Raw genomic sequence first — 15,640 nt, forward strand, 5'->3', positions numbered from 1 at the left:
ACATTCCTGCCACTCCAATTATTCGAATTCGACTCGTTATGCTTAAGTCAAACGAGACCAAACATTTATAATTGTTCCCAACACAAACAGTAGTGAGTAATGATATAAAGCAAACGCAAGTATACGACACATGATATATTTCAAGCAAATGAAGCCCACAGAAAACTACCATGTCCAGTCAAGATATAAATCATATGACAGACAAACGCAAAACATGGAATGATGAAAATGTAGGTTCCAACCTCCTTAAATTTTTTGCAAATAAAATACTAGTACCAACAGAAAATCAACCATCAAAATAAAGTTTAAGACCGACCCTAACACAAAAAAAATAGGCATAAATATTTCCATGTAGAACCAAAATATACGCACTAGTCTTCGACTTTCAAAATTATCTCAAGTATGATTGCGCCTCATTATGATTTCCCTCTAAAGTTCCTCAAAATATAGCCGCTGGATTTGTGACATGCTACTCATGTCCCCCATCATAATCCGTTGTTCGGACTCTTTCTTTGCAAACTCCATCTTCTCCGCTTGCAATGGCAGCCTTTCATCTTCAACTTTTTTGTCATAATCAATCTTCTTGGACTGCAATCTCAACCTTTCATCTTCAACCTTTTTGTCATACTCCATCTTCTCCAACTGCAACCTCAACCTTTCATCTTCAACTTTTCTGTCATACTCCATCTTCTCAGCCTTAAGTCGATAAAACTCTTTCTCTTGAACCCGTGACTCCTCTAAAAGAGTATACCTCATCTTTCTGATTTGGATGATTTCCTCGGTTTGCATAGTTTCGGCCATTCGTTTTCGTTTTGCAGCTTTCCTACCCATTGGTCGGTCTAATTCGACAACTCCATTGTCAATCACATTACATGTTGGAGACGGGGTTGTGCTCGGGGATGGGTTTGGGGTCGGGGTCGGGACCATCGTCTTCCTTTGCTTTGGGACAGATTTTGTGGGACGCGAATTCCATTTAGGTTCGCCCTTCAGTATGTGCCAACAATGCTCAAACTGAAAGATGCACTTTTCTATTGATTGGTACATGATCTTCGCCCTATCAAACTTGTATTAAACAAATAAAAATGTGTGTTAGAAAAAACAGAATAAAAAATAAAGTAGTCTCAAAACAAGAGTATGGAAACTTTACCTTATCATGCTCGGTTATACCACTTTGATTTACCCCTTCAACTTGATCTAGGTATGAACAAAAGCTATTTGTGGCCTTTTGAATGCACGACCATCGTTGTGTTAAAGACTTAACTGACCGCTCGGTTGTGGTTTCTTTATGTTCATGAAAGTATTTAAATATTTGTACCCAGAAGTGAGAGCTCTTTTGATCTGTTCCTTTTATGGCATCAAGGCTGCAATTTAGCCATGCTGAGACAAGTAACTCGTCTTCTTTAGAGGTGAAGTTTGTACCCCTCATCGACCTCTTAACGTTGGTTGAATTGCTAGAGGGTAAGGGTAGAGAGTCACTAAGGTTCATGAGAGTTTCCACCAAGAAGATTGGTGAAGGACATATCCGGGTCCTGTGAATCCATCCCCTGGTCTTGTAAATCCATATCATGATCTTGTGTATCCATATCTTGACTAAGTAAACTGAATAATGATACAAAAGTAAGAAACATGATCAACCATGTTCAACACAATAACTATATTTAGTCTAGTTAAAAAAACATAACCATCAATATCTTTTAAGGCGCAAAAAGATCTTTACAACTACAGAACATAAAAGTATCAAAAAGTTTAAACCATAGCGAACGGTTTGGTTTGCGCTTTATACCAAAAACCGGTTGTATAAAACCGGGCCGGATCATAAGCTTTTATTACATTTTATTTTTTTAATATTTATATTAACTAAAACTTGATTAAAATAATATTAGCTAGCTTAAAGTCCAAAATCTCAAAGCACAAACCTGCACTTTAATTAAGAAACCAAACCTGCATCTCTATCACCATCATCGATCTAACAATATCACCATCAAAACTAAAGCATTGAAATAAGAAACCAAAGATAATTTAGAGTTTACCAACAAACTCTCAAGAACAGTAAAGTAAACATTTGATAAATATAACATATCAGTTTTCTATTACAGCATGAACCGAATATTTCACAATCTAAGCATCATAATCAATTTTGACTAAATTTGTCATAAAACCCTAGAATTTGTGTAATAGGGTCTGCATCAAAATTTACCATATTAGAATCAAACTAGGAATTACAAACCAGCAATATGAATGAATTACAAAAGATATATGGATTTAAAGATGAATTACCGGAGAATGGAGAAAGAATATTTGAGAAGATGACCTAGAATCACGAGTGTTTGATCATTTGATAGCCAAAGAAATCAAGGCAGTGAAAGTGAAGGGTTATATTTTTGTATCTTGGTTAATAATACCCAATTTGATTAAGTCAAGGATTGAGAGGGAAAAATGAGCGGCAGAAGACAATAGGCGGGAGAATGAAGGAGTTGAAAATGGAGTGTTGTGGCTTGCTCTAAATTTGAAGGGTTACTTTAGGATTTCATTAAAATATGGAGATGGAGTTTGGAAATAGGAAATGGGGTGGAGTAATTATTTAGAGGTTTTTTCTAAAGTTTAGAGATGGAAATGCGTATGGAGAAACCATTGAGAATGGTAGAGGGAATTGAGGGGTGAGAAATGGAATTGGAAAGAATTCTCTTGTTTGTTTATGAAAGAAAGAGGTGAGAAATGGAAATAAACCATTTCCATTTCTCTGATTTCGTTTCTCTAAAAAAAGCGGAGAATTGATTTCTAAGGTTTCATTTCTCCCATTTTCCTCCTTTTCATTTCTCCCATTTTCCTCCTTCAGCAAGGATAGCACCGCAACCCAATTGCCTCCTGTTAATCGTTATCTCGACAGTCACTCACCAATCGGTTGCAACATTCACCTATTCCTTCAATAACCTTTATAATTGCTAAACGATTATGCGGTAGTGTTGACCAATTCCCTTTCTAACTGCGGTTGTCGCCTCCTTCGGCAGGTCTTGCAATTATCATTTATCTTTAATTTATTGCTTGATTGCACTCAAATTAGTGGTTCATTGTTTGTGATTTTGTCAATTTTCTTAAAGACACTGGTTTATTTTGTTGTTCATTTCATTTGAAGGTTGTTGTGTAGAGGGTTACACCTGTGTTATACTTATAAATTACATGTCCTTTCATGTTAGTCTATAAAGTTTTCTTTAGGTTTGTTGACTCATTTTATTTAATTGATTTGGAGGTGACTGGCTTTGTGTCTGTGAAATGTTACAAATCCGTCGTTGTGTAAACCAATATCTTCGACTAGACTATTGTAAATTATGGTGTATGTTTTGCAAGCCATTTGAGGAATGAGCCTTACACTTACACTTGCAGGTTTTCTTTGTTTTACTCTTCATTAGGGGATGGAGGAATTTAGACCTATTATGTGTGATTATTTTGAGATTTATTTTTTCACGTTCATAAAATTTGAACCTATTATGATTTATGATTGGTTATTTTGAGATGGATATTCGTTTTCCTACAATTACATGTTCACTTTCACATAATTTTGTGGTGCAATTTGATGCAAGATTTGGCATTCATGTTCTAGGATTTGATGAGTAATTTCGCCGGTTCATAGTGTCCATTTTGACACTTTATAAGATAACTTGGAAGCTTCTTTCACTTTAACTCAATTTTGCACTTTATTTTGCTGCATTTTGGTGTGCATTTTGGCTGCGTTTTTGCATTAATTTATCTGCAATCTCATGTGCACTTTGGCAGCCTCATAGTGTATGATTTTGGCAGCTTTAACATGTGCATTCTTACATAGGTATTGTTAGCATTCGATAATGCCCTCAACTTTTGATATATACAACTGATACATGGGTATTGTTTGGATTAGTTAGATATCAGTTTAGAAATGTTTATTTAGGATGAAGATTTTGGATTTTTTCTTTTTGGACAATATATAAGTTTGGTTCCTCTGAACATGGTGCGCTTATTATAAACTATCGTGAGGTCTAGTTTAGTGTATAATAGGAACTATGAACTCTTTTGATTTGTTATATATATGAAGTTTAGATTTAACAGACACAAAGCAAACTGATATACTTTTTTTTCATCAGCATCGGCAGTCACCTGAAATCCATCAGCATCGCCGCCGTACCTGGAATCAGCTTCTATCAATCATTTAATCATCAGCAAACCTAACCTGTGAGTTCTCCTTTAATCCAACACTTTGTTTTCATTATACATCTTATTCTATTAAGTGGTAGAACATGAATTAGGTTTATGTTGTTGATTAAATTAGCAACTGCTTCAATATTCTTAGCTAAATGAAGTTTAGATTTAACAGACACAAAGCAAACTAATATTTGGATTATATTTTGGAGTTATTTGTTTTTCTTGAATTTTCTTATATTTTTATGTGTAAATGGCAAGATCACCTTCCAGACAAAGAATAGTTGCCATAGGTGCATTTTATGTCATTTATGTTACGATTCGTTGGTGGATGTTCTGTACTTATCATTTGCGTCGGTCGATTGAGTCAATGACTTTACGTACAAAATATTTAATGAGTTACCATAATAGGCGTGAAAACATGGTGAGGATGGTTTATGAAAGTGATGTTACGAGTGTTGTTAACATAAGAATGAATATACATACATTTACAACACTTTGTGATATGCTAGAAACTAGAGGGGGACTAAAGAATAGTAAAAACATGCTAGTCGATGAGCAAGTTGCTATGTTTTTACATACCCTTGCTCATAATGCAAAGAATAGGATACTAGTCAACAGATTTCATCGGTCCGGGGAAACTGTAAGTCGGTATTTCAAGTTAGTCTTAAATCCTATATGTCGATTACACAAAGAACTCTACAAGTCACCCGTGCCAGTGCCAGATAATAAAACTGATGAAAGATGGAAATGGTTTAAGGTTAGTCAAACACATTTTTTATTAAAGATATTTTTTGCTAACATGCATTAGTAAGTAATGATTTCTTTTAACCCAGGGTTGCTTAGGAGCATTAGATGGAACATACATTAAAGTTAAAGTCCCTGCTATTGATAGAAAACCTTATAGGACAAGAAAAGGGCAGATTTGTACTAACGTACTCGGAGTATGTACGAGAGACCTTTTATTTACGTATGTCTTAGCGGGATGGGAGGGTTCTGCAGCTGATAGTATAATTATGCATTTGTACGTAGACATGGCAGATTCAAATATAGTGAGAGGAGTTACTCGGAGCAAGCATACCTGGACAAATGATGAAGATGCAAAGCTAATTGATGCATTAATGGAGATACATGCATCCGGAAAGTATGCTGGTGCTGACAATGGATTCAAACCAGGTTATTTAAATGGTGTTCAACAATTGCTAGATGTAAGTCTTCCTAACTCTGGCCTCAAAGCAGAACCACATATAAAGTCTAGGATGAAGACATGGAAGACACACTTTAGCATTGTATATGATATGGCGCATACAAGTGGGTTTGGTTGGGATGAACCAAAATGTTGTATTATTGCCGATGATAGTGTTTGGAATGAATACGTGAAGGTATATTCTAAAAATATGTTTTTTAGATTTTAAAATTTTAGTCTAATTTATTTGTAATTGTCTTGTAGTCTCACAAAGGTGCTGTGAACTTTCGTGACAAGTCATTTCCTTTCTATGACAAATTGTATACCATATTCGGTAAGAATAGAGCTACTGGTAGTAAAGCAGTTGACCTTGGAGAAGAAGATGTTGTTCAAGAGACGCAAAAAAGCTCACCTGTTGATATTGAAGACTTTGATTTTGTTGATGAAGCCGTTCCAAATGTTGATAGATCTGAAGGACAAACAGGAAGTGTAACAAGCAAGCGCAAAAGAGGTAGAAGCACGGATGCAGATGAGATATATCCAGAGTCTTGCAAAGATATCAAGGAAGTTTTGCTTCGATTTGGGGAGATGGTGGGTGAACAACTTAGCAAAGAAGGTATGGAGGCTCGTAAAATCTATGAAAAGGTTAGTGATGAGTTGAAAGCTTTACCAGGTATCACTACGAAAAAACGGTTCAAAGCAGCTCATTTGATTGGTAAAGATGTGGATCTAGGACGTTCTTTTCTTGCGTTGACAATAGAAGAGAAAATTGAGATGGTCGAATTGTATACCGATGGTTCAATGGGATAGTTGTGTATGGTTGAAGTATGTTTTGTATGTGAATTGGTTTTAACTATGGTTGATGTTTTTTGCTTAAAAACTATGTTTTGTATGTGAATTGGTTTGATCAATGCATATTTTGGTTGGAATTTATGCATCTTTTTATATGTTTTTTATTTTTTAATAAATATTTGTTATGAAAAAAATACTTGTGCTAATGATAAAGTTGATATAATTCTCTGTTTATTTTCTATGTACCAAACAAGAGAAATGATTATCAGCTATATTTCTCTATTGAAATCTCTGTACTACCAAACAGAACAGTCAATTCTCATTCTCCAGACCAATTCTCTTTCTCTGCAATTCCATTTCTCTACAATTCCATTCTCTGTACCAAACACCCCCTAAGAGTAGTTGTTGAAGCTTGGCCACCTATTAAATACCAGACAAATCACTATAATCTTAATATTGTCATCACACATCCATATTGTGATGATTATATGTTATGGTGTCAATAACACATCATTTTTTGTATGAAAAGTGTGTATATACGAAAAGTATACAAAGGAAAATGTAAAAGATAACAAAACTATTAGGAAATTGCTTGAATAATAAACAATTAAATAGTAGGATGACACATCAGTAGAGTATTCACTGTTTATTTCAACTAGTTTTAACAAAAGGTTTGCATAAGTTTTTAATTGGCTGAATCAATCAACTTGTTTATGTTAATAGTATCATCAGTTTCACTTTCAACTGCTCACAAGGAATGTTTAACATCGTTATCATATATTCATATATATTTTATAAGAGCAAGTACAATTAGGACAACTCAACTACTAGAAACATATAATCAATTCACTTTAGTATGCATGTGTCACATGCCGTGATCATCATAAATGAATAAATTCTACTTTCACTAATAACGGAATAGGCAATGTAAGCTACCAAATATAGGACAAAGTACAAATGTTCAAATTTAGTAAAACATATTATTAATACAACTACAATACATGAATAAAAACCATTTTACATTTATCTTAACTACTATATGTCAGTAAAGTTTTAGACGCATTCTTAATTCTAACTAGGGGTGTTCAGTATTCGAATCGGACTCGAATAACTCGAAATTCGATTCGATTCGCATTCGAAGTTGACGGCTCGAATTCGATTTTCAGTCATTCAAATTCAATTCTGTTCGAACTCGATTTTAGTAATCGAATTTCGAATCGAATACGAATTTATAATCATAAATTCATATTCGATTCGAAATTCGAATTCAAATTATACATTTTATTTTTATTATATATATACGTAATTATGAAAATATAAACTACATAATTGAGGATTAAAAATAAAAAGTTTATTGGTTAATAATTAATGTAATTGGACATTATCATTTTGAATATTCAGGATGTGATAACTTTAAATGATTTATTTATTTTATAGATTTGTATTTTTTGTTGTTAAAAACTCAAATTTATAGTGTTTTGAAATTGAAATATATTTTTTAATTGAATTCGAATCGATTCGAATTTCATTTTCGAATCGAATCAAATTTTGAATTAGCTATTCTGAATTCGAATCGAATCGAATTTGTTGAATCTATTTCGAATTCGAATCCAGCTTTAAAATTTCAAAATTCGGATAATTTGATTCGAATAAATTCGAATATTCGAAATTCGATTCGTTGAACACCCCTAATTCTAACATTTCATTAGACTTCACTAGGCAAGTAGTAATAGTAATGTATTATTATAACATATTTTTATGTGAAATATATCATATAAAAGGAAAAGGATAAAAGTGAAAAGAAATAGAAAGTAGAAGGGGGTAGTTATGGTGGGACAAGAACAACAAAGTAAAGTTGATGATGACAAAAGGCTATATTAAAAGCCTCTCGTTTACATTTATCTGTTCGTGTGGTACGTGTTTTAAATCAATATCCTTTTCTTACGGCTATGCGCCACCACATCAATGTGAGATTACATATTATTAAATCACCATGCATTACTATCACCATGATTGCCTTATATTAATGTATCAACATACAACATCCATGTTCTTTTCGGTTTTAATTTTTAATTTGCCTTTCTAGCCAAGAATGTGGCCTGTGTATGTTCAAAGAAACAATCTTTAAGATTGAAGTATTTTATTTTATAGAACTTGGAATATTTGTATAGTTCTCATGATGTATCGGTATCATTACAATCAGACTAATAATCGGGCCATGATATTTCTACAACTTTGTACATTCGGTATGTGAACATACCTAAATGTTTTTGTGTTAGTCAATGTGTCACGACAAAATCTTTTAACCAAGTTTCAGCGGATTCAAAAAAACAAGCCCTAGTTAAAAGATGGATCAATGCTAATCGTTTGTAAGAGGTCGGTCAAATAGTCAATTGAAAGGTGTATAGATCATAAGGAATAAATTTTGGGACCAAACGTGGTCCATTGCCCGTCCTCGTTACCATTTAATAAATGACCCTCTTAATCAATAATAGTCGGTCATAGTACCTTGTTTTCTTGATTGGTTTTTAAATTTTGAGGCTTGAAAGGGTTTAGGCCGTGTGTCTTAATCAAACCCAATATCTTCCGGGGTCTCTTGGTCATGGTAAGGCTATAACAATTACAGACCGATTTTCAAGAAGAAAAAAAACATAAAGGAGAATGGTTTGTAATCAAACGTGATCGATTATAAGTTCTATTTTAGTTTTGGAACATAAAAAATATGAAGTGATCAACACAAAGGTCCTAATCTATTATATAGATGCAAACATGAATTCAATACATACTTATAAACCATGCCATTTTATGCAATTTCATAACGAATGCCTGCAACTCTTAGTATACAGATTTAGATGAGAAAGTGAGAACTACGACAAATTTGTTTCACAATTTATCATTCCGTCTTATTCAAAGCGACTGAGCTTGATTATTCACTAAATATTTTCTTCCGGACCACCCAAGAAATCAAGTATTAGAAAATATAGCTCAACTATTCAGTCGATTCTAAATCAAAAAACGGGTAAAATTTCAACATGTTAAGCCTTTTCTCGTTGAAATATGAAATAAAATGTATAATGTTTTTAGTAACACCATACTAGAAAATTTTATCATCAAGACACTTGAATTATAAAAAATTATAGTCAAAATATCGGGCAATTTAAAAAACAAATATAAAGACAGATTACCACCCCACTATTGTCTGTCAGTAAGTCAGTCAGTGCTGTATTAATGAAGTGGTATCTTGAAGTTTAAAAACAAATATAGACTTCGGATTCCACTCTTTCTTTCTTTCTTTCTTTCTTTCTTTCGGAATTCCCCTCCAAGATACCCGCCATATCCTCCGCAATCTCACCAATTTACTACTAAAGTTACAACTCAAGCTCTACATTCTATTAACAACAACAATATGCAAAACCTAAGCTTCCAAAACCACAATTACAATTACAATTACAATTACAATTACAATTACAATTACAGATCAACCTACAGCAATGCTGCTAGCCCTGACTCCGTAATATTCTCCAACTTCACCCTCAACTCTTCTTCCGCTTCTGCTTCAGCCAGCGTTGACCCTTGCTCCTCCGCCTCAGATATCCTTGACCGTGATTCACTACTCTCCGCAATGTCTACGGTAATATTATTATTATTATTATTATTATAATGTATGTTTAATTATTATAAGGTAAACTTAAAGTCTTAATTAGTCTTGTGATTTGAACAGCATTTGTCCGGACGTGCTGCTTTTCGTCATTTCTCGTCCGCTAGGGGTCCAGATCCAGATCAAAACAACCCACAACTGATTACCAGAAAAAATGTGGAAAAAACAAAATGTATATTATTATTAACTTTTCTACAGTGTATTTTAATAATTCAACTAACTGACTGTTGAAGTTTTTATGCAAATCATAGACATTATTATTATTATTGATTATTGTTTCCTGCTGTGTATGATTATATCATAATGTGCAGCTATCATAGGCTACATTGATGCAGAAATTGATAGTCAGAAGAATCAAACACTAGACTCAGCAAGAAGCTCATTCTCTCAAGCTTTAAAAGGTATTGATTATTAATGTTGAATTTGAATCTGTTAGTTGGTTAGCTAGTTTGTTAGTGATTGTTTGTTACTTAACTGAATTAGTTTTGCTTTATGTAGATTGTCAATACAGGAAGTCTAGATCTGAAATTATTCAAAGAAAGTCGGACCGAAGACGACCGACATCATTGGATCTGAAGAATCAAGTGATTAATAGTAATATGACTAGCTCATCACCAAGGCTCGCTATGAAAACATCTGCTTCCACCAGGAAAACGAGTACGTTCCCGAGCCCGGGAACACCAAACTACAGTCCTGCAAGTGGGATTCAAAAAGGTTGGACTTCAGAACGTGTTAACCGGAGGCAGGCGAATTCGGGATTAATGAGTTATAACAGTGGAAAGGCATTGCCTTCAAAATGGGAAGATGCTGAGAGATGGATATGCAGTCCGGTTGGAGGAGATGGTGGAGTGAGGCGGTCGGGTCAACAACCGCAAAGGCGGCCCAAGTCAAAGAGCGGGCCGCTTGGGCCTCGTGGGTCGGTTTACAACTCTACGTATTCTCCTCAAGTGCATATGTTTGATGGTGGGAATATTGGGAGTTTGTTTGCTGGATCGCCGTTTTCGAGTAGAGTAAATGGTGGTGATGGTTTGTTTGTTAGGTATCATGATCAGCTTGATAACAGTGGGAGTTTTCCTTCATTGAATGAGCCTTGTTTGGCATGGTCACTTAGTGTACATGGTTGCTCTGAGTCGCTGAGCGAGTCATTGTTGCGTATAACTCAAGGTGTGTGGTGTTAACCTTTCTGTTTGCTTTGTTGTTATTTTAAAATGATCACTAGTTTAAATGCACATTTTTGTATAGTTCGATTCTTAATTCTAGTATCTTGAAGTTAAGTATATCAATTTGTATGCATTTTGGGCAAATTCATGAAACCACATTGAGTAATCAGGTTTTGGGTTGGCATATCTAACCCGTTTAAAAAATGGGCCGTGTTTAAGTTGATCTATTTAATTAAACAGGTTGTGTTTAGGTTGACTTGTTTAACCCATTTAGTTAAGCAGGTCGACCTGCCATTCTGTTTAGTTAAACAGGTTGATCAACTAACCCGTTTATGACCCTTTTTAACCCATGATTTAACAACCCACCAACTCGATTAACACGGTTACAAGTTGGTTAACACCTGCCAAACCGTTTGACACATTTAAATAAACGGGTTATACGGGTCGTGTTTGGGTTACACGATTTTAAGTGTACTCACGTTTGGGGTTGATGCTTTTGACACAAATAAAAATGCGGGTCGTGTTTGGGTCATAGACATGTATATATTTGCATTGTTTTGATAATCTTTTGATACATGAGCTTAAAACGAAAACAATATCATTTTTTACAGATGGTAGAATCGGTCGCATGACAGATGCAACTACCAACACACCTCATGATGCTTCAAGAAGAGATATGGCAACCCAAATGAGCCCTGATGGTAGTCCATACTCGTCTCCTAGAAGAAGAAACTCATACTCTATCCACCTGCCAACTTCTATTGGGGAGACGCGATCCTCTAAAGCAGTCGTGCGGGACGTACAGGTGGATGATCAGATCAGTTTATCAGGATGGTCCATGAAAACAAGACCTCAAGTTCCAGGTAGGCGGTCCGCCTCTGAAATGGTGGATGGTTGGAAAAGAAAAGGCCTTGAGGTTCGAGCTGCTGATTGGGATGTTTCAGAGATGACAAAAAACCTCTCCAAGTATGCATAACTAATGTTCGGTTATCTTTTCACGCTTGAAACACTTAAAGCTTGTTTTTGAATATACATTGTTTGTTATTTTTTTCAGGGTGAAACGGGAGGAAGCTAAAATTACTGCTTGGGAGAATCTGCAGAAAGCTAAAGCAGAAGCAGCTATACGGAAACTTGAGGTTTGTTTCCACCTTCTTTGCATACTTGTAATTTGGATTAAATAGTAGTGGTGTCAATTTCTTACACGACACGAAAGCCATCAGGTTTTGGGTTGATGGGCCGTGTTTGGATTGACCTATATAATCTTTTTATATATAACAGGGTGACCAGCCAACCCGTTTGCGACCAATTTAAATTACTTATTACAACTTCTCAGCCCGTTTAACTTGTTTAAATATTTGGGTTAAATGGGTCGTGTTCAAGTCACACGGATTTAAATGTGTCTGGGTTACGGGTTGATGTCTTTGACAAGAACCTGACTGTGACCCGTTTAAAGCATTTATTGCAACCCCTCAACCTGTTTTACTTGTTTAAAGAAACGGGTCAAACGGGCCGTGTTTAGGTCTTGTCTAGCTTAGGGTTGATGTTTTTGACACGAATAAATATATTGGTTATGTTCGGGTTGATGTGTTCAATCTGTTTAGTTAAACAAGGTGACCCGCAAACATGTTTGCAACCCGTTTAAACCATTTATTGCAACCCCTCTACATATTTGATTTGTTAAAAAAGGGTTAAACAGGCCATGTTCAGGTCACTCGAGTCTAAGTGTGTCTGGGTTAGGGTGGTTGTCTTTGATATGAATAAATATATGGGTCATGTTGAGTTGACCTGTTCAATCAAACTGGGCGGCCCTCCAACCCACTTGTGACCCATTTAAACCATTTATTACAACCCTTAGCCCGTTTGACTTGTTTAAATAAACAGGTTAAACGGGGTATGTTAAGGTCAAATGAATTTAACTGTATCGGGGTTAGGGTTTACGTCTTTGACACGAATACATACACCAGTCATGTTCGTACACAACGATTCATCCCTCAAACTTGATATGACTGATCCTTTTTACGATATATATTTGAGTGATGAAGTCAGGTTGTGTTGTATAGATGAAACTGGAAAAGAAGAGATCGTCATCAATGGATAAGATAATGAATAAACTAAGATCAAATCAAAAAAAGGCTCAAGAAATGAGAGGGTCGGTTTTATCCAAGCATACTCATGATCAAGTTTCTACTAGAACTTCTTCTGCTTCTTCTTCGTCTTCTCACAAAGCCATAATGAGGACTCCACAGATAGGTTCCTTAAGTGGCTGTTTTACCTGCCATGCATTTTGACAAGCTGTTTATGCTTGGTGAAGCGTTTTAAGACGTCTCAGAAGTTTCGATACATTATGTAATATGTGTTTTCTTGTATGTAATAACCAAACAAACTGTAAAAGATAAATTTGACAATGGTCATAACAACCATCAATGGGAGTAGATGACATTTTGAAACTCGTGATAGTAAAGTAAACAAACCAACTTGTGAACGGGTGACTGAGTGCCCCAGCTCGATGGTTATGTGTAAAGCTATGCAACCGGGAGGTAAGAGCTGGTTTGAATGTAGTTCAGGAAGATTGGTTACCTGCCCCACATGATAGAGGTTCTGTGTTCGAACCGATGACCTTTCCTTTCACTTTTCTCATTTTAAAGTTGCATACTTTTAGAGTCATTTACACCCTGGCATGTCTGCTTGGTGTTTGATATTTATAAGCAAAATACAGCTTAGGCTCGAACTTACAGCCTTTGGTCAAGTAGCGGTCTCATGATTTTTTTGTTTTCTATCGGGGTCAGCTTTTATCAATGTTCATATCTCTTAAGTTGACGTGTGAGTTTCCGGTTTGGGTTGGGTCACATAAATAGTGACACCTTGTTGCAACTGGTAAAACGAGGAGGTACAATGAGAATTGGAGGTAATAGACGAACATTTTGGCATTCAAAAACCTTAGGGGTCGACTGAAAACCGTAGTATATGTGTCATATTAAAATAAAAAAAAACAATAAGATAGGTTGACTAGAGGTGCACACAGAAACCGGTTAACCGGTTTGAATCCGATCCATTAACCGGTTAGTAACCGCTCTAATACAAACCGGTTTATAACTGTTTCTAACCGCCGGTTAGAAACCAGTTATTCATTTTCACCCACAGTACCGGTTAATAATCGATTTTTTATAAACCGTTCCTAAAAACCGGTTAATAACAGGTTATAACGTTAAAAAAACGTACAGCACCTGCAGGTCTTTTTTTTACCGTCGGGGAACGACTCTTAACCATTTTTTGACCGTTTGGACTCATTTTAACCCTCCTTAATGGTATAAATAGCTATTGGGTGTGCTGGGTTGATTACATCACTTCCCGAGCTCTCAAAAACGCAAAAAAACCTCAAAACCGAACTCAAAAACCACTTCCAAAATGCAAAAAAAAAATGGCACACTTGAACAACTTGGTGGTTTAACCGTCAAGAAAATTGTCTCAACAAACTAAGACAAAACTCTTTGGTCTAATTTCAAGTGCGAAATGTCGAACGGGACGTTTAAGGCTCTGTGCAAAAAACATGGAAAATTTTACGCACAAGAGTCGAACTCCTCTTTAAGGCTTCACCTAGAAAAACATTGTCAAACTTGGTTGACCCTGCACCCTATATGTGTGGGCCTTTCTATTAATCTTGAAAAATTACCACTTTTAGCATTAAAAGTCTACCTATATGTTTTGTATTATTGTTTATAATATAATCAGACAAATAATTTATACATAAATGATATTTTTTTTTGACAAGATGATAAATTTATAGATAAATGGTATTCTTAAATGATTTTATACATCATTATGTTTCTGTTACAGATTAAGTAAATTTAATGCAATCTCCGACCCATTTTGGCAAGCTCGAAACCCACAATTTCATATAATTCCTTTTATTGGAACAAGTTTGGGTTGACGTGTTTTAACCTAGCCCATTTTAACTTGACTTGTTATGGCTTGCCTTATTTTTCGTCCTATTGATGAAAAATCTAAGTCCACACCTTACCCATCACCACCATCACACCACAAATGTTCTCCAATAATAACAATTGTGATCATGACATTAATAACAATGATAGTAAATAATCACAATTACAATGATAATATTGACAATTTTAGTTATGACGAGAAAAGGGGTAAAAATGTAGATCAAAGGGTTGTTTGATCAAATTGTAAAATCATTTTCACACACTTAAAATACAAAACTAGAGCAAAAAGTTGACACTTAAGAATCAAACTTGCGTTTCTAAAGGCAGTGCATGTGCTTACTGTCATGTCCATTCTAAAATCAAGTTGCAATTTTCAAGTTTTGGAAATTTCCGGAATAATTTGTTAGCATCAAGAAGTATCTATAAGAAAATGTTCAATTTTGTTAACTTTCCTTTCTAGTTTATTTGGCTTTGTTTGTCTGGTTCTCTTTCTTTTCCTTGTACATTCGGGCTTTTGTGACTTGCAATATGCCTTCTTGTTTTTCTTTTATAATACTGGCCTTTCAAGAACAAAAAGATAATGAAACTTTCTTCAAAATTTGGTCTAGATTGGTCGGCATAGAAGGCTCTAAATTGCTTAAACACCATGGAAAGGTTAGATATTTCAAATGTTGACAAGCAAAGAAAGCATCTAGATCAGTCTTGAAAGGGTCTAGTATTCAAGTTATAGTAT

At 35.0% G+C, this 15,640-nt stretch overlaps 1 protein-coding gene across 1 annotated transcript; it reads left to right on the forward strand.

Moving 5' to 3' along the window:
- The first annotated feature begins 9,554 nt into the window (after positions 1-9,554).
- LOC143584249 (uncharacterized) lies at positions 9,555-13,449 on the forward strand. Its single transcript, XM_077066338.1, has 7 exons — positions 9,555-9,779; positions 9,870-9,978; positions 10,118-10,207; positions 10,305-10,970; positions 11,578-11,932; positions 12,021-12,102; positions 13,027-13,449. Exons 1-7 carry the CDS (start codon positions 9,555-9,557, stop codon positions 13,252-13,254), a joined length of 1,755 nt encoding a protein of 584 aa, XP_076922453.1. The 3' UTR covers positions 13,255-13,449.
- The last annotated feature ends 2,191 nt before the right edge of the window (positions 13,450-15,640 follow it).

Source organism: Bidens hawaiensis, unplaced genomic scaffold (assembly GCF_021521415.1).
Source record: "Bidens hawaiensis isolate Kalapana, Puna unplaced genomic scaffold, B.hawaiensis_p1.1 tig00032892_1, whole genome shotgun sequence".
Taxonomy (NCBI): domain Eukaryota; kingdom Viridiplantae; phylum Streptophyta; class Magnoliopsida; order Asterales; family Asteraceae; genus Bidens; species Bidens hawaiensis.

Excerpts from the sequence above, each read along its gene's own strand:
- LOC143584249 (XM_077066338.1), top strand. The coding sequence starts at position 9,555 with ATGCAAAACCTAAGCTTCCAAAACCACAATTACAATTACAATTACAAT. Across the intron at positions 9,979-10,117 it reads AAATGTGGAAAAAACAAAAT|CTATCATAGGCTACATTGAT; the intron begins GTATATTATTAT and ends CATAATGTGCAG. Across the intron at positions 10,971-11,577 it reads ATTGTTGCGTATAACTCAAG|ATGGTAGAATCGGTCGCATG; the intron begins GTGTGTGGTGTT and ends CATTTTTTACAG.